At 50.1% G+C, this 27,388-nt stretch overlaps 1 protein-coding gene across 3 annotated transcripts in view; it reads left to right on the forward strand.

Moving 5' to 3' along the window:
• The window catches only part of LOXHD1 (lipoxygenase homology PLAT domains 1), a gene marked incomplete at both ends in the record, with an annotated part of 149,144 nt that extends 123,675 nt beyond the window's left edge, over positions 1-25,469 (forward strand). For all 3 annotated transcript variants that reach the window (XM_080821495.1, XM_080821496.1, XM_080821497.1), the window contains 7 exons: positions 2,119-2,236; positions 3,075-3,249; positions 4,861-5,046; positions 11,010-11,180; positions 17,947-18,079; positions 19,435-19,593; positions 24,989-25,469. In XM_080821495.1, the coding sequence (XP_080677621.1) occupies positions 2,119-2,236; positions 3,075-3,249; positions 4,861-5,046; positions 11,010-11,180; positions 17,947-18,079; positions 19,435-19,593; positions 24,989-25,469 (1,423 nt within the window). The remainder of the gene's footprint in view (positions 1-2,118; positions 2,237-3,074; positions 3,250-4,860; positions 5,047-11,009; positions 11,181-17,946; positions 18,080-19,434; positions 19,594-24,988) is intronic.
• Positions 25,470-27,388: the final 1,919 nt, after the last annotated feature.

The raw sequence follows: 27,388 nt of genomic DNA on the forward strand, positions 1-27,388 counted from the left end.
GAACTAGATGGCGCTTGGTGTAGAGTCCAGCCTGGAAGCAGCTAGAGCTAGGTCTAGCCTGAAGCCATAGCCAAGGCTCTGACCCCTGCCATTCCCGAGAGCCCCGGCCATGCCTCTAGTGGCACCAAGGTCGACTGCTTAAGCAGCTGCCCCAGAGAGGCTGGCTTTGGACCTCATACTTTTCCTCCCTGTCTTCCAGCCAGCCCCTTCGCAGACCCCCTACCCACAAACCGTCCCTAGCTTCCTAGCAATGTCTAAAATTCTTCCATCAAACAGCTGCTTTTCCACATGAAAGCTTTGGCCCCTGGTTAGCTCTCCGGCTGTTCCAAGTCCCAGAGACCAGTGAGTGAGAGGGTGCTAGGCCCTTTCCCAAGGACAGCCTTTGGTGGGGGTCAGGGAAGGGAAGGAAACCAGAACAGGAAAGGACTGAGGGGCAGCCAAAGGTCGCACCCCCCGCCCAACACAACCTCTTTTGCTGCTGAGTAGAGGCCTCTCTGAGCAGAGGAGCAGGGCAGGCTCTGGGCCACTTTGGCAGCCCTGCTTTTCTGAGCCAGAGGCAAGCAGACCTGGATCGGAGGATGACCGCCTCTCCCCAGGTGGCCTCTCAAAGTGGAGCCCTCCTACATGTCAGCTGAGGCATCTGAGGGAGTGGGGCAGCAGGAAACATGCGGCCAATGAGTCGTGGAGGGATGAAGGGCCTCGGAGGAGCTTCCACTGTGGATGTGGGCCTTTTACCCTGCGGAGAGGCGGTCCATCCAGGCGGGACTGGGGTCTAGCCTCTAATAAAGGATGAGGGGGTGCAGTCATCCACTCTTTAGTCTTCTAGAAGAAAAGCTTATCTCTTTCTCCCTTTTATACTGCCCCACCATAAAATCTCCATAAAATGGGAATACTTGGCTAAATTCAAAGGGTGAAAATTAAAGAGAAACACAAAGCAAAGAATTCTTTTTTTTTTTTTTTCTCAAAGCAAAGAATTCTAAAGTTCCTTAAATCTGCAAAATTATGCATCTGGTGAGGAATCAACTAGTTGAAAGATTATTTGAGAGAATCTCCAGTATGTGTTACAAGTTCGACAAGGGGACTTGTGAGCACGCCTTTGTAGTTTCCACAGGACCAGAACAACAGGCAGGGCTTAAATTAGAGCAGGAGGGATTTAGAGCAGACTTCCGGGAGAACGCTTTCGCTGCTAATAATCATAAAATACAGATGAGTAAGTTATCAAAAAGGATTAGGCCTCTGCGCTTCCACTGCCTCTGAGAAAAGGAGTAGTTCTTGGTTTGCAGCATTTTCGGTCCCAGCCCCCTCCGGCTGTGGCCTCTGTGTTTAAACATATGTCTTATATACAAGGAAGCCCGATCGCCAAGTAGCATCCTATCTTCCTATCTTCAGTGCCACTTGCATTACCCCCAAGGCTTATCAGCAGCATTATCTGGAATCAGTTATCAGTCAAGCAATCAGCACTGAAGGTTGCATTATACATGTAGCCCTGTAGAAAGAGCAGTAAGAAAGCAAGATAGAGCATCTCTGAGAAGATGAGGTCATTCAGCAGAAAAATAGTAATAGCAACAAAAGCAATGTTACCTCTATGTGCCTGCCGTTTAATAGTTATTGGTATCATTACCCAATCTCAGGCCACTGCATTTAGTTTTGCAGATTGTGTACAGAAAAATGTAAATGGTACCATCTAAGCTGAGCAGTGTACAAGCTGCCCCACCATTCATGGGAGCCCTGTCACTCCTAGAATCTCATCTGAAGCCTTGCAGATATGGAATTCCTTTTACATTTTAAGTTGATGTCACATTCTTTTGGTCCTCCTGACAGTTTGGTGAGATTGCAGGACCAGTGTCATTTCCGCCAGAATAAGGATGAGGGAACCCAAGTCCCAGAGAGAAGCTTGGACTGCTCTAGGTGGCTGGCAGAATGAGATTAGGACCCAGAGCCTAATTCAGGGTCATGGCTATCAGCCAAGCTCACTTAACCCAGTCTTTCAGGAACACATTTGGGGTGCAAGGGACAGACTGCTGGGGCGTCACTGGGAGCCTCCCTTTCCATCCTCACTCAGGCCTAAGCCCTCACTCTAGCCAGCATTCTACATCATGCCCCTCCACTCTTTCCCAGATTTGAGCGGGAGCAGAATGACACTTTCATCATGGAGATCCTGGACATTGCTCCATTCACCAAGATGCGGATCCGAATTGATGGCCTGGGCAGCCGGCCCGAGTGGTTCCTGGAGAGGGTAAATGTCTTCCTTCCACCCACAGCCCAACCCTTCTTCCTGCTTTTCTCGGTTATCAGTGGACCTGGTTAAAGAGCAAATGTCACTTTAGAGGGTTATGACATGAATCAGACCTATGTGATCCGGTGAGCCCTTTGGCTTGAATTAACCAGAGAACGTAGTTTTAGTTATTTGTGTTCAGTATGTGCTGTCAGTATAATGTGGACAGACTTAGCGTGTCCTTCTTGGAGGTAGTAAATTGGGAAGATAGAGAGAGAAGCGGCAAGAACCGGGGCAGCAGAGGGTCTAATGTTGGGCACTTCAGGCAGGATGGAAGGGGAATTTTGGTGCCCTAGGATCACACATTAGGTAGCTGCATCTTTTTCCATCTCAGGCTCTGCTCTCCCCGATTCAGTCCTCAAATCTCCCAGCCACCAAAGGCTATCTATCCTGAGTCCCCTGAGGTTCCCACTCCCCCTCTATAGACATTAGCGGATTTTTCTTGAGCCAACAATATGGTGCCCACACCAAGGACAACTTGGCCAAATAAAGGTATTTATGGCTGACAGTGGTTTGGCTGGTCCCTTTTTCTGTCATTTATTCAACAGACATTTCTTGTGCACAGTGAATGTACCTCTCATTTGGAAATTACCCATTTCCAAATCCCCAAACTAAGGGGTTTCATCCCCTGTGCAAGACATACAACGCAGGGTCTTTTTTCCCAGAGAATCTTAGTCAGAAGAATTCATCTTAGGTCTGGAATCTTGGGTCCTTGGGGTTCAGGAAAGGGCCTGTATTCGCAGGTGGACAGCTGGTGGAGGTGAGGGAGGGTGTTCCCACACTGGCTCCTCTCATCCAGATCCTCCTGAAGAACATGAACACTGGAGACCTGACCATGTTCTACTATGGAGACTGGCTGTCCCAGCGGAAGGGCAAGAAGACACTCGTGTGTGAGATGTGTGCTGTCATTGATGGGGAAGAGATGATGGAATGGACCTCCTACACTGTCTCAGTCAAGACCAGTGACATCCTGGGTGAGTCAGGGCATCCGTCCCATCTCCCAGTCCCATATCCCACTCCACTTGCCCTTCCTCAAATTCTGGCTCAGGTCCTGGGCTCCGGTCAGGCTCTCACTTTTCTTTGGCTGACCTTCCAAATACAAGTCCTTTCCACCATGTGTCACTTTCTGTCCAAACAAAGTATTTCTTTCCTCCTCCTCCCTCAAGGAGATCTGGGAGAACCAGTTTGGGCACTATGGTCAGCACTTTGGGAAACTGTGCAGGAACATGACTCAGAGGCCCTCTGTCTTCATGCTGCTGTGAATCTCAGATGCCCTTGGGTTCCTTGACACATGTGCTTGGCAACCATCTTCTGTGTGCCAGGTTTGGTCTGGAGTCTTAGGATGGAGAGATGACCCTGAGCCCTTATGAGTCTGACATTCTAGTGGGGCAATGACAGTGAACTAAGTCTGACATTCTAGGGGAGCAATGGCAGTGAACTAAGCTCTGGCAGAGGTCTGCACAGGAGCTGGGGGACCCAGAATAAGGTTCTTTATCTAGCTGGGGATCAGGAGCAAGTGTCGTGGAGAGCTTCCCAGAAGAGATACCAAAGTCTAGTGCAGAAAGACAAACAGAAGCCACTGAGGTAGATGGAACACCAGCTGAAGGACCTTCCAAGCAAAAATGCTAGTTTGTGCAAAGGCCTGAGGCTGAGTGGGAACACACTCCCATCGTGGAAACAATGTCTCCCGCCTACCCTTCTCTATATCAAACTGTTCTCCAGGAGCTGTTACAAGGAATGTGACAAACTCATTTGCACTGAGTATAAATGTCTTGTGAGGGGTTAGCTTGTAGGCCCTAATAGCTTACATTTTCAACAAAGAAGCCTTTAGCCAAAGAAATTAAGCTCTCATGGTAGGATCTCAGGAGTAAGTGTGGGTCCATATAGCAGGTAAGTTTGTTGGTGCCTCTCTTCTTCCTTTCTCCTAACAACGGAGCCTTCACTCTTCTTGCTAAAAGTTCCAAGTGTCCACATGTTTTCTACCCCTACATCCCCTCATGATGTGTTCTCAGAAAATAGTTGATAAGTCCCTTGATAACCATAGGGTGTATGTGGCAGGAAAGCTTCATGGAGTCACCTCTTTCAGAAACATTTTCTTTTTAACTAGGGTCAATACCTCTATTTGGCTTAAGCAAATGATACAAAGCTCTAGTATAGACTGTCAACCAGGGATAGATCCGGGGAATAAGGAACTTTCCTATTTCATTCTGAATCCATGTTGTGCAGGAAGAAGCCTAGATTTCTAACCTGCAAAGCCAGTCTTCATGGCATACCTTTTAAGTATGGGTGTATTTCCCCAGAAATAAATGAGTTTTTGCACTAAACCACTCATACTTGCTAACCAGACTCCATTTAGCCCATTATAGCATTTAGAAGACACAGAGATAAAATGAAGGATAGAATGGGAGACCCAGGAGTCTCAAAAAACTAACCAACTCTTTCCAACCTCCCCACTGGCCTCATCAACGCTAAACTTCCCATCTGCACTGATGGCTCCTCCAAGAAAGCCAGGATGGGAACCAGAGCAAGTGGACTGTGTGTTGAAGAGGCTAACACCCAGAACCCTTATTTTGTATACCTCCTAGGAGCAGGCACCGATGCCAATGTGTTCATCATCATCTTCGGGGAGAATGGGGACAGCGGGACACTGGCCCTGAAGCAGTCAGCCAATTGGAACAAGTTTGAGCGGAACAACACAGACACATTCAACTTCCCTGACATGCTGAGCCTGGGCCACCTCTGCAAGCTGAGGGTCTGGCATGACAACAAAGGTAGCTCTTGCTCAAGGTCAGGGTGGTGGGGATAGCAAACCTCAGCTTTCCACCATCCCTCTGGCAGCAGGTTGACCCTCCTACCGCAAGGTGGCAGGCAACTAAAAACTGTTGAATGCCACCATTTTGACATTTCCATCAGTTAGAAATGACCTGTCTTTCTAGGCAAATTTTAGAAATCAAGCTTAGTTCCTAACCACACCGTTGTCCTGTTCATTGCACTTTCCGTAATGCCTATCACACTGCCTGTACTATAGTAGGGACTTAATATAGTTTTAATGGAATTTATTTATAGCCACATTTCACTCTCTCAGACTCAGTGCTGATTTTTTTTTTTTCATGCTGCAGTCACAAGAAACCCACATCTCTATGGAATCAGAGTTTTTCCCCATGCCTTAATATTTTCAAAAATTAAGTCCTGGCCATGAATCCCAGGTTCATGACTAGGTCCACTAATACTGGCTTCCCCACCTTGCCCCCGACACTAACTATGCACGTATCTAGAGTTTCTCATTTTTCTTGATGCTTTTTTCTTCTATACAAAAACTTTACAGCCAATCATTTTGTGTCTCCTCACTATCAAAAGAAAAGGGAGGCAGCTCAGCACCACGGACAGCTCCTCACTGTCAGGCTGTACTGTTTGTCGCTACTACTGTGGTTTACGTGGCAAGCTCTTCACAGAGCCTGGTTTGTCCCTTGGATAACTCAAGACTATCTGATTGCCTTGGTCCTGGCCTTAAAGAAACCCTGGGCACCAATGTTATCCTCTTTCCTTTGTAGGCAGAGAAGTGGGCCTCTTCCCCTCTAGCCAGACTTTGGATCTGAAAGCAGGGAAAGGAAGATGTCTGTCTGTGTCCTCAGTGAACCCAGGTGGTTGGGATAGTAGGGTCAGGAGAGGTACAGGGAAGTCCAGGTTCTGTGCCTAGCTTCCTCTTTATAGTAACTTTCTCCTCCATAGATGGAAGCTTAAATGTTAATATAAGCCAAGACAGCTAAATATGTCCTTAAGCTCTCTCTCTCTCTATGCCACATTTTTTCATATTTAGTTTAAAAATATTCAAGCTACATTATGCTTCCCTTGCATAGCAATTTATGAGGGTAAAAATATTTCGTTTGAGAGACTTCCACAAAAAAAGTTGTGATGCCTCATAAGTTACAAATGTTTAGTTAACTTAATATCATGGCCGTCATCTCTTTCTTTGAATCTACCTTTCCATCTTTTTTGTTTATCCAGTAATTTTTATGAAAAATTTTAAGAATGAGCAAAAGTGAGGGAAATGGTATAGTGAACCTCCACATAACCATCACATAGATCCAACAATTATGAGTTGTCATACCTGCTTTCCCCTTCTCACTTTTTCTTTTTCTTTCCTAATTTCTTTTTGGTTGTTAGATTATATAAAATCAAACCCTTACTTCATATTATTTCATCTCAAACATATTTAGTATGTTTCACTTTTCAAAATGGACATTTTTAAGCAAAACACAATGCCACTATCACACTTAACAATGATTTCCTTGTGTCACCTGATTTCCACTCCATACGCAAATTTCCTTAATGTAAAAAATGCCTTTGTACTTTTGGGTTTGCTTGAACCTCGAAGCAAACAAGGTCTCCACTCTGTGTATAGCTGCCATCTCCCTTCAGTCTCTTCAAAAGCAGAGCATGCCTACTTCTTTCATCATGCCATTTGCTTGTGGAAGGGATTGGGCCAATGATCTGTAGAATGTCTACCTTCTGGACCTGTTTATCTGCTTACTGTAGTGTCTTTGCCTCTCGATTCCCTGTATTTCCTACAATTTGGAAGTCAGCTCTAAAGGCATACTTGGATTCAGGTTCAACTTTCTTTGGCAACTTTCTTTAAAATGCAACTGTGTACTTCCCATTACCTCATAGCAATCCTACTCTTCCTGGTGTTCACACCAAATAGTGGATCCAGGGACTGTCAGCCTGGTTACCCTGACACCCTTCTCCTGCCAATAACTGTTCATCTAATGGCTTCATCCAGTGATGATCAATTAGGATTACAAATGGCGATTTTCTAGTTGTCCTTTCTTCGCCACTTATTAACTGTAATTCTTTTGTTAAAAAAATGCTCCCATGATTACCATGAGAATATTGTCCAGAGAAGAAAATAAAGGTAAATGATTTATTCTTCCTCATAATTCCAATTAGCTCCATAGCTTTTATAATACAGAACAAATTATAACATACTGTTTTTATTTTCTAATTCATCTTGCTTGCTTGCTTTCTCTGATGAAAACTCTGGGGAAATGAAAAACCTTTTTTCTAAAGATTTTGTTTTTTTAAAGATTTTAGTTATTTTCTTAAAGATTTTTATCTATTTATTTGGGAAAGAGTGAGCAAGAGAGAGAGATCTACTGGGGGGAGAAGGAAGAAGAGGGAGAGGGAGAAGCAGATTTCCAGCTGAGCAGGGAGCCCAATGCAGGGCTTGATCCTGGGACTCTGGGATCATGACCTGAGCTGAAGGCAGATGCTTAACTGACTGAGCCACCAAGGTGCCCCATGAAGAACCTTTTTACCACAAAACTTAATCTATCATTTAAAAAGATCACTCTGATATGTGTGGAAGGATAAGAACTACAGCACCAATATTGTAAATTCTGTAAAATTCAAGTGAAATTCTGGAGAACAACTATGTGTCAACAAGGTAGTGTGTGTGTATTTGATTTCTGGTGTGTGCATGGAAAGGAAAACCATACAACTATGGAAGAGGATGTGGCAGATATGCTCTGATATGGATTGGCTGTGAGTGAAAAGGTGTCCAGCAGTAGGGGGTTACTATCATTGTGTAAAAAATTTAAAAAGTAAAACTTTAAGAGAGGGGACATTGGGGCCCCTGGGTGGATCAGTCAGTTAAGCATCTGCCTTCAGCTCAGGTCATGATCCCAGGGTCCTGGCATCAAGTCCCGCATCAGGCTCCTTCCTCAGCAAGGAACCTGCTTTTCCCTCTTTCTCTTGCCCCTTCCCCTGTTCATGCTCTCTCTTGCATAATCACTCTCCCTTCCTCTCTCTCTCTCCAATAAATTTTTTAGAAGAGGAGAGTTTTTAAAGAAATAGACTCTCTAATGGTGGCTTTCAGATGGCTGCTTGTTGTTCCACAGGGTCAGGAGGGTCTCCACCATCAGGCTAGTGCTGGCCACACCGTTAGCCAAGCTTTACTGTGGACTCGTCTTCACCAGGAAAAGCCAACCACGTGACATCAGCCCCCAGAGCTGCTTGTTTCCAGCTGCATGTCTGATAGGTTCTTAGTAAAGTTCATGGTGGTAGGGTCCCTGTCAGTCACACTGAACATATCCAAAACAAGGCAACAAAATCAGCAATGAGAAAAGATCTGAAGACAAGTTTCTTTCATCTTAAAGGAGTCAGGGTTAGCCTGCTATTTATCATGGAAGGAGGGTTTTTGTTTGTTTTTAAGAACTCCTACTTGAAAAGAGAATTGGAGATGGGTGAGACAAGGCCATGCTTTCAGAGGGCGGGGGAAAGGGGAGAAGGGTGGGAAGAGAAGCAACCAAACACCAGGGCAACCCGGGCCAGACACATTCCTTCTCTTCCATCTCTGGTTGCTTTCACTCCTACATTAGAGCACTGAATTGTCCGTGGATAAAGTTAAAGCCAGCCCAGAATCCACCCTTCCCCTCCGCTCACTGTCACCACCCTGCCTGGAGTCCAAGAAGTAATTCAGGAGTGGAATCCACCTGGGCTGTGAAGCACGGTGATCGTGTGTTCCAGCAACAGACATGATCTTGCGATGACCCACCTCTCCAATTAATGTCATCCCTCTCCACTGACACTCACCCATACACACACAGTCACACACTTGTAATTCCCATTAATTCCCATCGGTTATTTTGTCATGAAGCCATTGAAACACCGTCATCCTGGAGTCAGGAGAGATCATTAAGCCAGTGATTCTCAAGGTGCGACTCTGGGACCCGCAGCATCAGCATGACCAAGGAACTCGTTAGAGCTAGAAATTCTTGGACCTCATTACAAACCCACTCAATCAGACTCTCCAAGATGGGGGGGACCAGGTGATTGCAGTGCAGGCCCTAGTTCTCAGCCTTGGCTCTACATTGAAATTGCTGGGCAGCTGTAAAGACCACCAATGCCTGGCTTCTACCCCAGAGACTCTATTGTAATTGATTTGGGTAAGGTCTTGAGAACAGAATCTCTCTCTCTCTGTCCCGCTCTCACTCTTGCTCTCTCCTTCACACACACACACGTACATCTTCCAAGAGCACCAACATTTGGCTTCTCTTTCTCTGCCTTCCTTTTTACTTGCCTCTCCCTTTCTCTGTTCCACTCTGGAAGTCTGTAAGAACGGCTCCAACAGGTCTCCTGTGCATCATTTCCAGACTGAACACACCAGGGATTATGAAGTGGTTGAATCAATTTCATGATGTTATCATCTCAGAAAGCAGCCAGTTTATAACCTTACAGTCAGAACTGGCCCCAATGTGGAAAAGTAAAAATATTGTTGAGATTTTTTTTAAGTTTATTGGTAAAATTACTTACCACTGTTTAACTCAACAGAAGTATTTTAAATTTTAACATAATAATTTGAGGACTCATGGGTTTTTACTTCAGTACAGATCTATGTTTTAAAAAATATATGAAGAGCCTTTTAAATCCAGAATTAAGCAATCCTAGGACTGCCGGTGTGTATGTCCCGCCCAGAAGCCTCCACATCCACTCCCCCATCCTCCATCTTCGGAAGGCTGAGGGGATAGAAGTGTGTGTCCATCTTTGCATGTCTTTGTGCCTATAAGACCCTTGAGGCCAGCAGCAGGATCTACAGGTGTTGCTGGAGGCAGTGTCCAATCCTAGAGAATTGCATTTTGGTGGGGACAGGCCCAGGTGACATGGGAGGGCAAGACATGAGACTTGAGCATATACGTGCCTTCCTTGTGAGGTTGCCTTGTGGACAATTAATGAGCAGCCGGTACCACCCCGTAACCTGTCCCACAACAGGATTTCCCCCACGTGTGATGGGTGCTTTGGCTTTCCGAGTTCTTGGAGAGTAACTGCACCAGTGTGAGGTACAAATAAGACGCAGCTGCCACAGCAAATGCAGAGATCTATACTTGATAGCTGTGATTTGGGGGGAGCACTTCTGAAAGAAGCCCTGCCAGTTACAGCAGAAGTAACTGTATGTTCAGTATTAGGCTGAGACCTTTCAAGTTTAATATATACCCTGAAGAAGCAGCAGCTCCAAATCCCTTCTATGACTGCTGAACAGCCAAGGTCCTCAAAATCATAACAGACACGGCCCACATTCATGGAGCGGCTACTACATGACGGACAATAGGCAAGGCATGAGGGAAACAAAAACAAATAAGACCAGGTCCCTGTCCCCCAAAAGCTCATGGTCAGGGGAGGAGACACGTAAACAATGATGACATAGGGAGGTCAGCGTGTGGCCAAGGCAGGTGCAGACCTACTGGGCAATCAGGGGACACTAGGGAAGGCTTCCCAGAGGAGGTGATGCCAGAACTAATTCTGGAAGGATAACTGGCCTGAGTCAGGTGCATACTGGTGTCAGGAAGTAATAGGATTTGTCCTTCAGCTGTGTGAACTCCCCAGAAGTCAGTGGCCCTCATTGTGAACCTGGTGGAAGTTATGAGCCCTCTCCCTGGTGAAACGTGTAATCACAGCACAATTTCTCCCAGCCCCTAGACTGCTTCATTCACATACACAGATCCTCTAAGGGCTCATGAACCCCAGGCTAAGGATTTTGCAAAGAGCATCACCCGCCCTGGGCTAGAGGAGCCCTCAGAGACCATCTAGCCCATGTCCTCATTTCCTCAACAAAGAAAGCCAGGCCGAGAGAGGACAGAGAACTCGTGTGGGGCCCTACGGCCAGTGGGCAGGGGGCAGCAGACGGCTGAAAGCGAGACAGCATGTTCAGCTCCCGGTCCCCACGAAGTCTTTTCCACAGGGATCTTTCCCGGCTGGCACCTGAGCTACATCGACGTGAAGGACAACTCGCGTGATGAGACCTTCCGCTTCCAGTGTGACTGCTGGCTCTCCAGGAGTGAGGGAGACAGGCAGACGCTCCGTGACTTTGCCTGTGCCAACAATGAGATCCGTGATGAGCTGGAGGAGACCAGTACGTGGGGGGCAGGTGTGACTCGTGGGCTGAGTCTTCAGCGTTAGACGGGAGGTGGCTCAGGAGCGGGGGGGGGGGGGGGGGGGGGGGAAGGGCGTCGGTAAATCTGAAGTAGAGACTGTTACAGCTGGAGGGGAATCAGAGGTCCGATGAAGGAAAGAATTTTGGGAAGGTACATAAATAAATACCCTAAATATTCCTTGGTGAATTTGGAACAGCCAAGACGTTGGTCCCAGATCTTGGCCCCAATCACAGGGACTAATTAGGTAGCCAGAAAACCACAGGGAACAAGCTCACCCTGCCCTGAGGGCTGGGCTGGGCACTTGAGTGGGAAGCTCTGTCTCTGGTTTATTTTTGTATCACGGGCTCCATACAACTGGGGCCTGTGGCAACAGCTGACAAATCAAGACTTCGGAAACAGAATGTGTAGGAGGAGCCAGCCTCTCCTGCCTGCAGCCTCTTTCTTAGATCCGCAGGGGATATTTAAAGGGAAAAGTAATTGATCCCCCAAGTGGATGGCCATCCCAGGACTAGGGAGTTGTTCCTTTACTACAGATGCCTGTAGTCTGGGTTCAGCAGATTCAAAGAAGTCTTATCAAAGGCAGAGCCCAGTGTAAAGAAAGGATTTTTTTAACCTCATTTTTCAAGGTAATGCTAACTGCAGTAAGAGGTGAACCCCCAAATCTCAATGGCTTAACAAACCAAAATGTATTTCTTACTCATGTAATAAACCATCCAGTGTGGTCATCGGCAGGAGACCTTCCACACTGTGATTCAGGGACCCAAGGTCTTTTGATCTGTGTCTCTGCTATTTTCAATATAGGCTCCCATAGTTCTTGCAAAAGGAGAAAGAGCATGGAGAAGGCATGCTTCCCTACCTTCTTAACAAACTGACTCACTTTCTGTTGGTGAGAACTAATCATTCGTTTCTACCCAGATGCTAGGGCACCTGGGAAATGTAGTCCCTGGCTGGACAGCCCCTCCAGGGGAAAAACTGTATACACCATGGAAGGGAAGCATGGCTCTCTGGTAGAAAGCCACCCATTCATGTTGGCCACACCATTCAACTACCCAATCATGACCTTAACTGCTCCAAGAGATGGTGAGCACTGTGTCCCAGGGAACATCCAAAGGAGGGGCCAGCACCCCTTGTCAGGTTTACGGTGCAAGGATTCCTCCCTGATTCAGAGATTAGACCCCACACTTATAGAGGAATCACCGGTTGCCCAGCTTCGTGACAGATGCGTGAGTGGTGCACACCGCTCTGTGACCTCCAGTTTATTTGTATCAGCTTTTGCACATGGTTAGTGTCCCTATACAGCTGGAAGCTCCCAGAGGTCAGGGACAGGGCCACTCATGTTTGTAGCCTTCTGCAGCTCTACAGGCTTTGGGACAGTAAGTGTGCAGTTAGTGTGCAGTGAACAGAAACGGTGGTCCTTTCTCTTAGAGCCACATATCTTGTTAGACGGAGAAGCGTTAGCCTCTTATGCAACAGGAAGGCTTAAACCCCTTCCACTCGTGCCAAGAGGAGCCATAGAGGCTCCTCCAGGCTATTGGCATCCAGGGGAGGAGAGATTTGTGGGGCTCAGAGTATAATCACCGAGTCTCCTTCGAAGATTTCCTGCCAAACAGCTGCTAAGACCTTCGGGGGTTGGGTTAGCAGGGAGATGGCCGAGGGAAGCAGCCCTTGGGTTAGTTCTGGGAGGATGTTACAGACTGGAGATTGGACAGCAGGGGCAGGCAGCCCAGAAGCTGTCCTGGGTGATCTGTCTTTCCTTAGAGGCCACGGACGGCAGCATGGTGCCCTCAAGGTGATGGCAGGGGGACAGATGACCATACCTGTGTCCTCAGATGGAGGGTCACACTGGGGAGAGCCTCGGACACAGCTGGAGCCGAACATCCCAGTCCTCAGCTACCTTTATTTAACCACTTGGCAGACATTTACCGAGCGCCTCCCAAGTGCCACAGCCCCTGCTGAGGTCTGGGACACAGCAGTGGGTGAAACCAAGACCCTACCCTAGTGGCACTCATTCTCAGTGTTTGTGGCCTCGGCGCGCTTCCAGGTACCCCGCTTTTGAGAACCAACACCCTCGCGGTGCGCGAACAGAGCCTCATCTGTGGGAAGCACTCTACACCTCTGTTCTCGTTAGGCCTTCACAGCTCTACTCCCACCCCCTGAGCTCGATCGGGTGTAAATTCTCACCTCTATACCGGCAGTAAGGAAAACAAAACCCGAAGAGGTGAAGCGACACATCTAAGGCCCATTCACAGCTGGTAGGACCCAGGTGACCTGATTCCTAGACCAGGGCTCACTGCTCTGCTGCAGGCTCTCTCGTCTTCACTGGGCTTGGCTGGTCTCCAGATGGGTCAGTTGCTCCACCCGGCTCAGCCCCTCTTCTCTGCCTTTACCTCTGACTCTTGTTAGCCGTTCCAGAGCTGCTCCCAGCCCTCTGCAAGCACCTGCCTCTGCAGATGATTCCCGCATGCAGCAAAGCTGAAAGCCATTGGCAGCTTTTAAATAACAATGACATCTGGGTCCCACTCCCAGATTCTGTTGCAATTAATCCAGAGTAAGGGCTGAGCAGTAGTATTATAAGTTCATGTGTGCACATGCAGGCACACACATATGCACGTACACACACCCACGCATGCACGCACACACACACAAACCTGGGAGCATCTCCCTCACTGGGACATCCTCCAGCAGCACCAGCCACCTCCCCACCCCTTACAGCCCTTCCCTTTCCTGCTCTCCCTCCCTTGATGCCTCCTAGGGCTGCTCTTTGAGCCTTATCTACCAAGTTTCCAGGCCAGAAATAGCCCAGCTTGATGACCAGCTCCCCAGGGACGGAGGGCTCCCTGCTTCACCAGGCAGCTCTGTTAGAAAATCCACCTTCAGGGGCGCCTGGGTGGCTCAGTGGGTTAAGCCTCTGCCTTCGGCTCAGGTCATGATCCCAGGGTCCTGGGATCGAGCCCCACATCAGGCTCTCTGCTCAGCGGGGAGCCTGCCTCCTCCTCTCTCTCTTTCTCTGCCTGCCTCTCTGCCTACTTGTAATCTGTCTGTCAAACAAATAAATAAAATTAAAAAAAAAAAAAAGAAAAAGAAAATCCACCTTCATACTCAAGTTCTCGAAGGTCTTTGGGAGTCCCAGTGGAGTCAAACAGAACATTTCAGGAGTGGTCAGGACTCTCGGTTGTCTGGGCCTGAACCCACATTGAGGCTGGCTCCGGCAAAGAGGGAATGTGTTGTTTCCCAGAACTTGGAAGTCTCAGGTGGAGCTGGCTTCGACTTGGTTGTCTCCAGAGGCACCAGTCACTTCAGGACATCTCTGTCTCGACTTCCTCTCAGCTCTGCTTCTTTGTCTACACTGTGGGAAGATGGTCTCTGGTAGTCCCAACCCCATAGCTCTGTACTTAACATTTTCAGCAGAAGAGAAGACGGTGTCTCCCAAGGGAAGGCTCTGACTGGCCATCTGAACCACAAAGCAGGAGGCCTCCTGACACTGTGAGGTGGGAAAGGTGATCTGGAACAGCGAGTTCCAGGAGCCACTGTCCCAGTGATGAAGTTCTAGAACCTAGGTCAGGTTCGGTGGGGTGAGGTTCGGAGCCGATGGCTAAGAAAGAATTCTTAAGACGTCTCTGGTGCAAAAAGGTGGTTTATTAAAGCACGGGGACAGGACCCGTGGGCAGGCAGAGATGCAGCTGCCCCGGGTTGTGAGGGATGGCAGGTTATGTACCCTGCGGTTGGGGGAAGGTGAGGGAAATGGAGGTTTGAACGGAGCTTTCATATGTTAAAGGAGGCCTCCGAGGTGCAGGGATACCGGAGGCTTGATCAATGCTGTCTTTTGGCGAGCCATTAACATCAGGAGGGTTGGGAGATTCCTGGTGAAATGTCACAATCCTGCTATCAAGCTGTCTCTGTTAGTGAGAAACTTATCTTCACTTACATTTCCTTCTACCCCAGCCTCCTTCAGTTTTGTTTATGGAGGGGAGGGTGACATTAAGGCTTGAGGAACTGAGTCATTTGCCTCTGGAAATTGTGCTATTGATAATGTAACTTCTTTGTTCATAGATCTCTAGGACATTTGTAAACCAAGGGAGACTCCTGTCTTGCAGGATTGTGAGTTAACTATTTGTTTTGGCAGTCAGGGGTACCTGAGGAATGCCACACACATCACCGAGGGGAGCGGATGGAGAGGGGGTGCAAGATGCCAGCTTTTGCTTTGTCCTCAGCCAGCCTCCTGCTCCCTCATCACCAGCAGCGTGTGCCCCTGCGGTTCCTGCCTCAGGACAACCCCTGTTTATTCAGCACCTCTCACATGAGAGGACGGCCTGAATTCCTTGCTCATCTTCCTCTGCAGATGCCATGCCCAAGAGCACGATTTCAAGGGTGGTTGTTCTCCCCTCTCCTGTCCTGCCACTTGAACCCCACTCATGCCCCCAGAGCCCATGGTGGCTTTGCTGGTGCCCCCTTTATGCTGGTGACTCATGCCGTAGCTGCTGAGCTCCTCTCTCCAGCCGGGCTTGCGCTGTGGGTGTGCTGGCCTCGAGGGTGGCCTTACACTGATCCCCACTAGCCTGGGTTCACCATTCCCACCTGCCCCATTCCTTCAGGTCCCTGGGGCTCCTCTGTCCATTTCCCCCCAGGCACATGTACACAAATTTGAGAGGCACGCCTTCCGCATTTTTATCAAGCCATTGATGAAATAGCCGGAAAGAGGACAGGGTGAACTATGTTCACTGAAACTTCCTCTCAAAAGACCACAGATGCCATTGGCAACATTTGTTCCCAATTTCTCTAAATGTCCTTGCTGACACACCTTATTTGGCTTCCTTACCCTCAGGACCAACGGGAAAGGATTATGGCCCATTTGCACTCCATCTGCATTAGTTCTTGAATTTCTGACTTGAGTTGACCTAGTGAGCCTCTAGGTTTCTAGCACTCCTGCCTCCTCCCCAGGGGCCAACAAACCATTTCCTCAACAAAGCCCAGGATTCACTTGGAACTCCCAGGTGTTAGGTTTGCAAAACTCACCCCACCCTCTGTAAGGAAAGCAGAATGGTAGTGGGAGCTGACAAAGGCTCAGCCATCATAGGTCCTCAGTGTCCTGGGCTGGGATTTGTACGGACCCACAGAGCCTCGTCTTCTTCAGGAGTTATGTGCTCTCTGTGGCTCTTCTCCTCTATCACTGGCTACCTGCCTGCTTGTCCAGATTTATTTCCCTCATCTCAACAGCAGACTCTCTCCTTGAGAGAAGTCACAAGGGCAGAAGGGCTAATATTACACCGAGCTGTAGGCACAGCCATGCCTTCTCTCCATTGTCTATATCACATCTCCAGGAGAAAGGTGCAGAAATAGCTGTCCTTTACATCCAGAATCCCAAACCCTCTGATTCCTTTACTGCTCCAAGAGCCACATGCACAAGGGACACTCTGGAAAGCTCCATCTCTGGTCTGGTCCCTGGGGAGGGATTGCTGGCTCACGTGAACTCCCAGCCCTCCTCACCTCCTCAGTCTTTGCTTGTGCTCCTCCCTCTGCCTAGAACCTCCTTTCATTTTCTGCCAGTGGTCATCATCAACTCTTCTTTGAGCACAGGCTCAAATGCTGCCTCCTTCCTGAGGCTTCCTGTGGTGGGATCATTCATTAATTTGCTCACCAAATATGCATGGAGTGCCTGTGTGCCCAGCACTGTTCCGGGCACTTGGGATCTATCAGTAAGCGAAACAAAGACCTCCCCCTGCCCTCATGGAGCTTACATTCAGATGGGATGGGGAGTACAATGAACAGTAAAATCAAAAGCAAACTACACAGCATGTTCCTAGGTAACCGGTGATAAAAAGAAGAGAAAAATGTGGAGCCCCTGAAGGCAGGCCAGGAGTGCTGGGTGCATAGGATTGCAATCTTAACGGAGGGGCTGGGGCAGACTTCATGAGCAAGGACGAGACGAAGGCTGAGCCTAGCGAGTGGGAATGAAGAGAACAAGGGGTTGGGGGGGCAGCACTGCTGTGCAGGGAACAAGGGCACTTCCCAGGGCTCCAGGGACAACTCAGAGGCAGAGTGCACAGAGGGAGCAAAGGAGAAAATACGAGAAGATGGTGCTGGAGAGTTACTGGGCAGCGGATTTTTCCTCTCACCCTGAGCTCCCTCAGCCCCTTGCTGCAGGGTTGCAAGGGTAGAACACTCCGTCTGGGGGCTATGGTAGTCAGTGTGTGTCTGGGGCTATAGAGGCATTTCCAGTGTCCCCCAGAATCTAGCTGCATCCCGACACTTGGCAGCCACATAACAAACATCGCTGAGTGAATGCAGACGTGCTTGAGGGCGGTGCGGGGGAGGAGGGCATCAGAGTGAGAACTGAGACCAGGTAGGACCTGCCGCTTGTGTACAAACTTCAAAGCTCTCCTGGAGTCTGGCCTGCCCACCCTTCCCTGTCCCTTTCTTCTCTCCTCTTCTCTCTGCAGATGATCTCCATTTTACATCTTGGGGGCTGTCCCTCCCTGAGAACCAGGCCCCAGCACCTCTCCCAAACTCATCCTCCCCCACTGCTTCCTGGGGCTTCCCTCCCAGCAGGGCAAAGCTGTTGTTCTCTAACTGGAAGAGGTTCTAACAGTAGCCCGGGGGCGGGGGGCGGGCAGGCTCTCCTGGTAGCACCTCTTTGCGGAGACCCCATCCTGCCCCCAGGCTGTGGTCTAAGATCAGAGGGCGACCCGGAAGCCACGGCAGGGGGTGCTTCCCCCAACTGACCCTCTCCCACCTTCTTCACCGCAGCCTACGAGATCGTCATAGAAACAGGCAACGGAGGTGAAACGAGGGAGAACGTCTGGCTCATCCTCGAAGGCCGGAAGAACCGATCCAAAGAGTTTCTCGTGGAAAATTCTTCCCGACAACGGGCCTTTAGGAAGTAGGAAGAGGGGTTCCCACAAGGGAGTGATGGTGGGTGGGGTGGGTAAGAGAGGGACCCTCAAAATCAATCCCCTTGGTGGGCGCCATAAGTATACAAATGGGCCTACACGGCACTTACCGATCACCTACTGTGTGCCAGCCCTATGCGAACTCGTCAGGACCGAGGACTTTCCCTTATAAAAGGGAAAGGAGGGGATTACCACTCCAAGAGAGGCTACTAGATGAGAATTTAATTATGTCAACCATTAAAAAGAAAGAATAATTCTGTAACGTGCTAGAGGTACTAATTATCGCTACAATGGCAGTCACGCTGTAATATAAAACTATATAAAATTAACACATACAACTTAAGTTTATACAGTCTTATGTCAAATATATTTCAGTTTTTAGAAGTTAATAGAAAGCTATGGCAAAAATTAGTAATTAGCTAATTAAAGAGAGGCCTCATGTCAGCAGGACCGGGTAGCACTGCAGACCTTCTCCAAGTCCGTGCAGACCAGGTGCTCATGGCCTCGTTGAAAAAGAAAACATTCAGCCATGAGATTGCAAGAGAGTCATCATGTGAGACAGCATGGAACTGAGTTCTACTTGGAGGGAGGAAGAGAGGACAGAGCCTCTAAGATGCTCTGTAGGGAAATCAGCCTGGAGTTTCAGGGAAAGGCACCTCTTCTCACCATTCCTGGTTGGCAGGCACACCGGGACAATCTCTCCTCCTCCACACCGGAGCCCCCTCTGAACCGCCCAGATGCCCCCTTCCCCTCCCCGCTCCCTCCAGAAGTGCTTACAGAAGTCTCCCCGCCCGTGACCCACTATAGCTCTCATTCGAACTCCCCGTGCATCAAGACGAAGTCTGAGCTCCTTAGACTGGCACTCTGGACTGCCACAGATGGCCGCACCCTGCCTCTCCCCTTGCCACTTCCCCGGCTGAATCCCGGGTGCAGCCAAGCCAGTACTACCCCCCAAGCGAAGCCTGTGCCTCCTTGCCCGCAGTCCCCAGTCAGTTCCCCCTTGGGGGCCTCTTCCCATCCTCCCATAGCTCTGCTCTCTGAACCCCAACACTCTCCCCAGCTCAACACCCAGGGCCCAGGGCCTCCCCCTTCTCCCAGCTCCATCTGCTTCATGACGGTCCCACCCCCTGGCGCTGCGACCAGGCAGGGGTTTTTAATGACTGTGGTTGTCTTGTTCCAAAACTAGACAAACCCCTGAAAGAGCGTAAGCCTGACATCAGGCTGCGGTTGCCGTTCCATCCCTGCTCCTCAGACCGGTGCCTGGAATGCAGTAGGCACTCAATAAATGCTCACCTCCTTCAGTAGGTACGGGCAGCTCTCACGGGCCTATCTTTGTGTCCTGCAGGGGGACCACAGACACGTTTGAGTTTGACAGCATCTTCTTGGGGGACATTGCCTCCCTCTGCGTGGGCCACCTCGCCAGGGAGGACCGGTTCATCCCCAAGAGAGAGCTGGTCTGGCACGTCAAGACCATCACCATCACGGAGATGGAGTACGGCAATGTGTATGTACTGTGCCTCTGCCCCGCCCCGCCGGAAGTGCTGCTCACTCTGCAGGACAGTCCGTCTGCAGGACGGACTCTGCAGGGGCTAGAGCAGAGGCAAGACACCAGACCCCAGGGAGCTGTCCCCTTCGAGGCCACCTCGTTCAGGAAACTGAACTGCAAGGCAGGAAGGGCGGAGGCAGCTGTACCGTTCTGGAGCTTTCTGAGCCATAGGCCCGCCCTCAGAGACAGGGACTAGAGCAGATGAGCTTGGATACTCCAGCCTTTTAATCCAGGGATCTTCCTTGGAAAAACCCGGAGTGAGCCAGACAACGCCAGACAGCAGGCTCTTCCCTTCCCTCCCCACCGCCCCCAGCAACGACAAAGAAACACAGCTTTGAAGCCGGCTGCTTCCGCCCTCCCAGTGGGCAGAGTGGGAACCAGAGACCAGCTGGAGTCACCCCATGGCCCACCTGCCTCTGAGGACTCTGGATAAGGAGCTTTTGCATCCTCCCACCCCCACCCTCCAGGGCCTTCTGGAGACTCGGGCATTTCTGGAGGATTAAGGGTTTTAGTTACCTGGGTAACAGTCCACAGCCATCAGTTTTTCTAATTAAAACCACTTAGTTACCACACTGGATGCCAGAAGGAGCCTGGAGGCCCTGGAAGGCAGGAAGGACAGTGCAAAGGCACCAGGAGGGGAGGAAAGAGATGCCGCTGGGGGCAGTGCTTGCCTCCGGGAGGCTAGGCCTGGGGAGTGAGTGACAGGCGAGGTGCACAACTCACAGGCCAGCCTGCTTGCTGGGACCCCGCCAAGAACTGTGGCCCACCCCTCCTGGCACAGGCCCTGCCCATAGCCATGCCTTCCTGGTGGCCTGCTCATGGCCATGACTTCCCAGTGAGTGCAGCAGACAGAAGCAGCAGCCAGCTGTAGGCTCGGCCTGTAGGCTCCAGCTTCCAGAAGCCCAAGCTTCTCAGAGCCGTGTGTGCCTGTGTCCCCCACCCCCTCTGCAGGAAGCAGACATCCTGGGATTTGCTCCCTCTGACCAAGCTTCCCTTTTGGGAATTGGCCAGGAAAGCGTTCTGACTTCCAAGCTTCTGTCTTAACCTGCTCAGGCCACAGCACCAAAAGACCACAGACTGGGTGCCTCAAATAGCAGACACCCGTTTCTCACCATTTGGGGGGCTGGACATGGGAGGTCAGAGTACCAGCCTGGCTGGGTCCTGACGAGGCCTCCCTTCCTGGCTTGCTGTGTCATTGCAGCAGACAGAGCGAGAGCGAGAGCAAGAGCGAGAGCGAGAGAAAGGGAAACCGCAGGTGTCTCTTCCTCTTCTTATAAGGGCACCTTCCCATCAAGGGGCCCCACCCTAGACCTCATCTAAACCTACTCGCCTCCCAGATCCCATCCAAATGCCATCACACTGAGGGTTAGGGCTTCAACGTAGGAATTTGGAGCTGGGACATAATTGAGTCCCTTGCAGGCTGCACTGTGAGCCATTGTTCTTTTAGAGAAAAACAGTAGGTACAATAAATCCTGCCAGAGTTCTGGGCGTGGTTGTTTGGAGCGGCACTGATGGGTACTGGAGAACAGGGACACAGAAGGCGCAGAGCAGTTCCCGACTCACCCAGCAAGCCCAGGCCAGGGCAAAGATCCTTTTGTCACCTGGTACTTCCCCCCAGCCACATGGAGTATGGCGGCGGGCACCGCACCTCTGCAGACCCCCAGAACAGACCAAACCAGACAAGACAATATAATGCAATGCAATAATAAAATGAAATCGTCCCTAATGATTTAAACCAACAATGTTGGCTGTGAGAGAGGGAGCCCAAAATCTCAGCGCCACCCAGCACCTTCCAGTCTTGGAAGGAAGGGAAAAACTGGCTCAGCCCATGAACTTCCTACCCCACAGTCCAGGGGCCAAGTTACAGGATTTCTCTTCCGGTGGAAAGAAGCTGCCATTCCTACACTCTCAAGAGTGTGGCCTTTTGTCACGATGTCACCAGGGCTGGAGGGGGAGGAAGGGATGTCCATGGGGTGGGGGACCTTCCCGATGGGAAGTAGGTGCAGGGAGTCCAGACCCCTGACGCTAGGGCTGTCATCCGGTCAGCTGTTTGGCCTCAGGCAGTTACCCATCACCCCACTGTGATCGCTGTCCCCTTCTGGGAAGAGAGCTGGATGTTCCCTGGCATCTGGTGCTGGGGGGTGGCTGACAGGGGCCCCAGCTCAGGACAGTCTCACAGGTTGTACTCCTGCTGGCATGGGCAGGGGTTCCTGAGGGACGGTGTGTCTGTGTCCGCGGTTCCGTTAATAGTTGGGCTTCCGTGAATTACAGAAGAGTTTAATCTCAATCTCCCATAAACACAGTAATCTCAAATTTTCCTTTTTCAACCATTTCTAGCTCTGATTCCTCCTCCTTCTGACCAGTCCTCCTTCACCACTAAGATCCTCAGGATTTTGGCGCATGGACCCACACAGGGGCTTTTCCTTCTTCTTCTTCTTCTTCTTTTTTTTTTTAACCAAAAATAACTATTGTTTTAGCCCAATATCATACATAACACACAATCATATTGGGGTGCCTTGGTGGCACAGTCTGTTGAATGTTAGACTTTTGGTTTCCGCTCGGGTCATAATCTCAGGGTTTTGGGATTGAAACCCACATTGGGCTCCAAGCTCAGCATGGAGTCTACTTGAGATTCTCTCCCTCCCGGCTCCTCCCCACCCTCAAATAAATAAATAAATCTTTGGGGCACCCAAGTGGCTCCGTTGGTTAAGCGTCTGCCTTCAGCTCAGGCTGTGGTCCTAGGGTCCTGGGATTGAGTCCCCAATCGGGTTCCCTGCTCAGCATGGGGTCTGCTTCTTGCTCTCCTCCTGTCCCTACCCCTCCTTGCTCGTGTGCTCTCTCTAATAAATGAAATCTTTAAATAAATAAATCTTTAAAAAATACAGTCATGGGGCACCTGGGTAGCTTAGTCGGTTGAGTGGCTGCCTTGGGCTCAGGTCATGATCCTAGGGTCCTGTGATCGAGCCCCACATCAGGCTCTCTGCTCAGCAGACAGCCTGCTTCTCCCTCTTCCTCTGCCTGCTGCTCTGCCTGCTTATGCATGCTCTGTATCTCTCTTTCAAATAAATAAATAAATAAATCTTTTTAAAAAAATGCAGTCATTATAAAAATTCAAATAACACAGTCACAGAAGCGTGATCATATTTACATGTTTCTCAAATATATTTAATTTCCTTTCATTCGTTATTCTTTGCTTTTGCCTTTATTCTTTCTGATGATGCTATCCTCATTTCTCGTGGGAAGAGCCTGGATTGTGTCCTTCTGCATCTAGAGTCTTAACTCCACAAAGCCCTAGGGTCCCACCTTTTGGTGATCTTAATTATATCTATTAGAAATCTTTTCCTTATAGCTATACCAGGGAATATTTTTCAGCCATTAAAAATAATGAATTAAATATGTACCAGATGACTTGGAGCAATTCCCAGGAAAAGTAAGATATGGGAAAACACATATTATACGATGCCATTTTGTAAAGGGAACACTGACGTCCCGCATATGTCTGTGTCTATGTGGGTCTGTGCAGGGTTGGGTGAAATGGAAGGAAATTTGGCAAGATACACCCGCAACTGTTACATGGGTTATCTGAGGTAAAGGTGGGATGTTGAAGTGGAAAGGAAGGAGGGAGAAAGGAGAGAGAGCCAAGCGAAAAGAAGAAAAAGAGTGCATTTAGAAAAACACGCATGTGATCACATGATTTGTGCATTTATATAGAATTATGTATATCAGTGAGGATTTGCATAAAGAAATACATTTTTAAAGAATGTCTAAACAAAGAATGAAGTTATATCCCCTCTAAGAAAACGTGGCGTGTAACAACAATCCGCATTTATCAAGTGGTAACTGGAGGAAGAGAGATCTTGAAGCGGAACGAGGATTTCCTCCCCGTGTATTTCAGCGGCAGGCTCCCCGGGTGGCCAGGAAGGCTGGGCCCCGGGCCCGGTTCTGGCTCGCCTTAGGCAGTGACTTTTCTCCTCCGAGACTTAGTCTCCCCTTCTGTGAAATGGGAGGATGATGCCTACAGCTCTGGGTAGTTGTGGGAACTAATGAGACGCAAGAACGCAAAGGCCTGGCATTTAGGAAGCGTGCAGGAAAGCAAACTCTTTTTGCAGTTACGGATTTTCATCTAAGAGGGGTCTGATTTTGTACACCGGGCACGCCCTCTCAGGGATACCTCCCTGACGTCATCAGTCAGTGCCAGGAGAGCTTATTTCCGAAGCTGTTAAAATTCTAGCAGTTGGGAGTGGGAAGAAACCAGAGCAGTTGTTCAATTCAAACCTCTAGCATTGCCAATGGGAAAACCAAGGTCGAAGTAGGGGGCCTGGCTTGTCCAAGGTCACACGGGTGGTAGGTGGCAGGGCTGGGGCGACCCAGTGCAGCATTTTCCCACCGTGCCCTCTGACTTCTTCCTTTGTGATGGATTATTGGGCTCACTACCATTACCCAGAGGCTAAAATTGGCGTTGTGTGGGGTGGGGGTAGAGAGGGGACTTTTTGGTCCGAGACCATTTTTCTTGTCCCTAGATTTGCTTCTGCTTATGGTGGTTTTTTCAATAAGGACTTTCTCTTACCCCTTTCACTCTACAGACAATGCACATACACTCATAGTTCAACTCAGCCCAGTGCAAGGGGTTTGGGAGCACACATTCCCCAGTGACTTTTCCACTTGGCTTTGCCTGGGATTGTCACTCTGGATCCTGCAGCTGTCTCTGAAGGTGACAAAACTGGGTAGAAATATTCATCAGTCCCTTTGAAAGAGCAAGGGGACCGCCTAGTTGGCGTGGAGTGAGCTTAGAGAAGGCTGGGGACGGGTCAGAAAGGCAAACACCAGGCAGAGGGTCTAGTCACAAAGGGTCTTGGAGGTGGGTTTTACTTAACCTAAGAAGCCATTAGAGGAATTACATTCCTGGGCTTACATGTCTGCAGAGTCACTTGGCTGCTGTGCAAAGAATGGACCGCAGGAAACAGGGAGGCCAGCTGGGAGTCTGATCTGTCGTGAGGGGGAGGTGCTGGTGACTTGCACCAGAGGGACAGCAGAGCAGATAGTGGGCTAACGCATACTTTTTCAAGTGGCTGATTCTGGACCTATTTTAAAGACGGGGTCAATGCGATTTGCTGGTGGATCGCACGTGGAACGTAGAGGGGGCGGTGTAAAAGAATCAAGGAGAAACTACAAGGATAGAGAAGCCACTCACTGTGAATTCTAAGATAAGCAAGGCTCCATCCTCGTATTTCAATGCAGCCATCTCCAGCCCCAATATCCTGCCACCTGGGGAAGGAATCATGTATGGACCCGGGGCCCAGGGGGAGGGTGGGAGCCTCGGCTCGTGTCCACAGAGCCTCCTCCCTCCCATTAGGTACTTCTTCAACTGTGACTCCCTCATCCCCCTGAAGAGGAAGAGGAAGTACTTCAAGGTATTTGAGGTCACCAAGACAACTGAGAGCTTCGCCAGCAAGATCCAGAGCCTGGTGCCAGTCAAGTACGAGGTCATTGTGACGACAGGCTATGAGCCAGGGGCAGGCACCGATGCCAATGTCTTCGTGACCATCTTTGGGGCCAACGGGGACACGGGCAAGCGGGAGCTGAAGCAGAAAATGCGTAACCTCTTCGAGCGGGGCAGCACCGACCGCTTCTTCCTAGAGACGCTGGAGCTGGGCGAACTGCGCAAGGTGCGAGTGGAACATGACAGCAGCGGCTACTACTCGGGCTGGCTGGTGGACAAGGTGGAAGTCACCAACACCAGCACTGGCGTGGCCACCATCTTCAACTGCGGCAGGTGGCTGGACAAGAAGCGGGGGGACGGGCTCACCTGGAGAGACCTCTTCCCTTCTGTCTGAGGGGCTGGAGGCCCTTTCTCCCACCCCTTCACCAAGATGCTCCTGACCTCCACCTTGGGTTTCAGCAGTCTTTCCTCAAAGCCTCCTGGAGTGGGACTGGGGTCCAGAAGAGTGGCCCAGAACTTCATGTTCTCTGGAGGCCACTGTGGGTGACTACTTGAGGCGTCCTGCCCTTCCCCAGTCTCCCAGACCTACAGGAATCAATCAACATGTGTCATAATCCTGTGTTGCACTGAAATAACCTTCTGTGTTTTCTTTTCCAATAACGGCAACAAGCCAGGCTGAGACTTGCTGCCAAGTGTGGATGGGAAATTGGGGCTTCACCCAGGGGATAGAAGTGGGGAAGAAGAGGCCATCGAGATGGTGTATTTTAAGCGAAAACTAATTAACGTGTTTTTCCCAAAAAAGCTGGGCTAATTAAATTATTACCAGCCACACCCCACAAAGAAGTCATCTTGGCGTCTGCTCACTAAGAAATGCATCCTTTCCCCCAGTTCCAATAAATCCAGTGGCAAGTGGAGAAAAACATCAGGAGCAAGTGCTTTAGCCCCAGGGGGATTCACGAGCCTGTGAAAATGTACATGATCCTTTCCACCGTTTCAGGAGAAGCCTTGCCAGGTGCCCAGTGGGCGTTCTCACCTGTGATAACACAGGTGAGACCCAGAGAACTGAAGAGAAGCAGAAGGGGGAGGGGCAGGACCTGGAAAAGCCTGGTCACTGGTGCACTCAGGCTGAACTACCACACAGGTCAGTGGGGGACGAAATGAGTTCATCTGTGGGCAGTTTGAATTCAGTGCCAGCACTGAAGGGGGAGTGTGTCCGGCATGTCGCACAAGGGAGCAGGACTCATGGGGGCTGAGGTGGGAGTAGGGGAGAAGTAATCAGGAAACAGCTTTTTGTGGAACTGGTTCTCCCCACCCTCCCCCTCCACCTCCCCACCACCATCCCTGTCCCCGGAGGAACACTTCACCAGGGCTTCACCACCGCGCACTGTCACTCCCCCTCCCTCTCTTGCTGACCCCATGTTCCCATCCCTTGGGGAAGGAAAGAAAGGGAGGATGCCTGTGGGAGTTCTCCATCCCTTCAGCCCTCTAATCTGTCTCCTTTTTAGGAACTAAGACACCTGTAGAGGAGGTCCGTGGGCATCCTTTGCTCTGACGAACTCTGGGCATTCAGACCACTCATCTCTGTCATCAGCAGCCAGCCAGGCCACCCCTCATCCCTGGGATCTCTATGGATGGGGTGGGACACTCTGTCTTCAAATGAGGTGTACTCCTCCCCTCTCCAGGCAGCCCTGTGGAAGTCCCAGTCCCCAGGATTGGGTAAGACGGCAGCCAGAAGGAAGGAGGTGCTCCCACACCAACAGCCATTTCTGAGGGTCCTGTCCCCATAGCCATGGCCTCCTTCTCAGCCTCTCCGTTCTGTCTGAAGCTGGAGAAAGATGGTCAGCTCAAAGTTGAAAACAGTTTTCCGCCCGCCGTCGGGCAAGCAGCGCGTGCCCTCACCGTAGAATGTGACATCCGCTGTCTTGTGCATCCCGTCAAAGCTGGGTCGGGGAGAGCCTGCGCTGTCGTTGTGCCGCTCAGGGGCCCAATGTCAGCCCACTCTTACCTGGATAGGGCAGGCCTGGTTTGACACATCCCATGACCTTAGTCCATTCTCTTTCTGTCCCTTACCTGCACTGCCTCCTCTGCTCTCCTCACAAAGGACGCATCAAGACCTGATGGAACTACGGCCGTGAAGACCCCATAAACAACGGGTCAGGCCTTTGGCTCGTTCAAGCGCACTTCCCCTCAGCCTGGCTCCCCCAGTTCTCGGGCCGGGCCATCCCCATGGCGGGCAGGCGGCCCACAGCTCTGCGAGCCGCAGGTCACCCTCCAGCAACGCCCCCATGCACTGTCCCTCCCTTCTGTCTGCTT

Source organism: Martes martes (assembly GCF_963455335.1).
Source record: "Martes martes genome assembly, chromosome: 13".
NCBI classification, from domain to species: Eukaryota; Metazoa; Chordata; class Mammalia; order Carnivora; family Mustelidae; genus Martes; species Martes martes.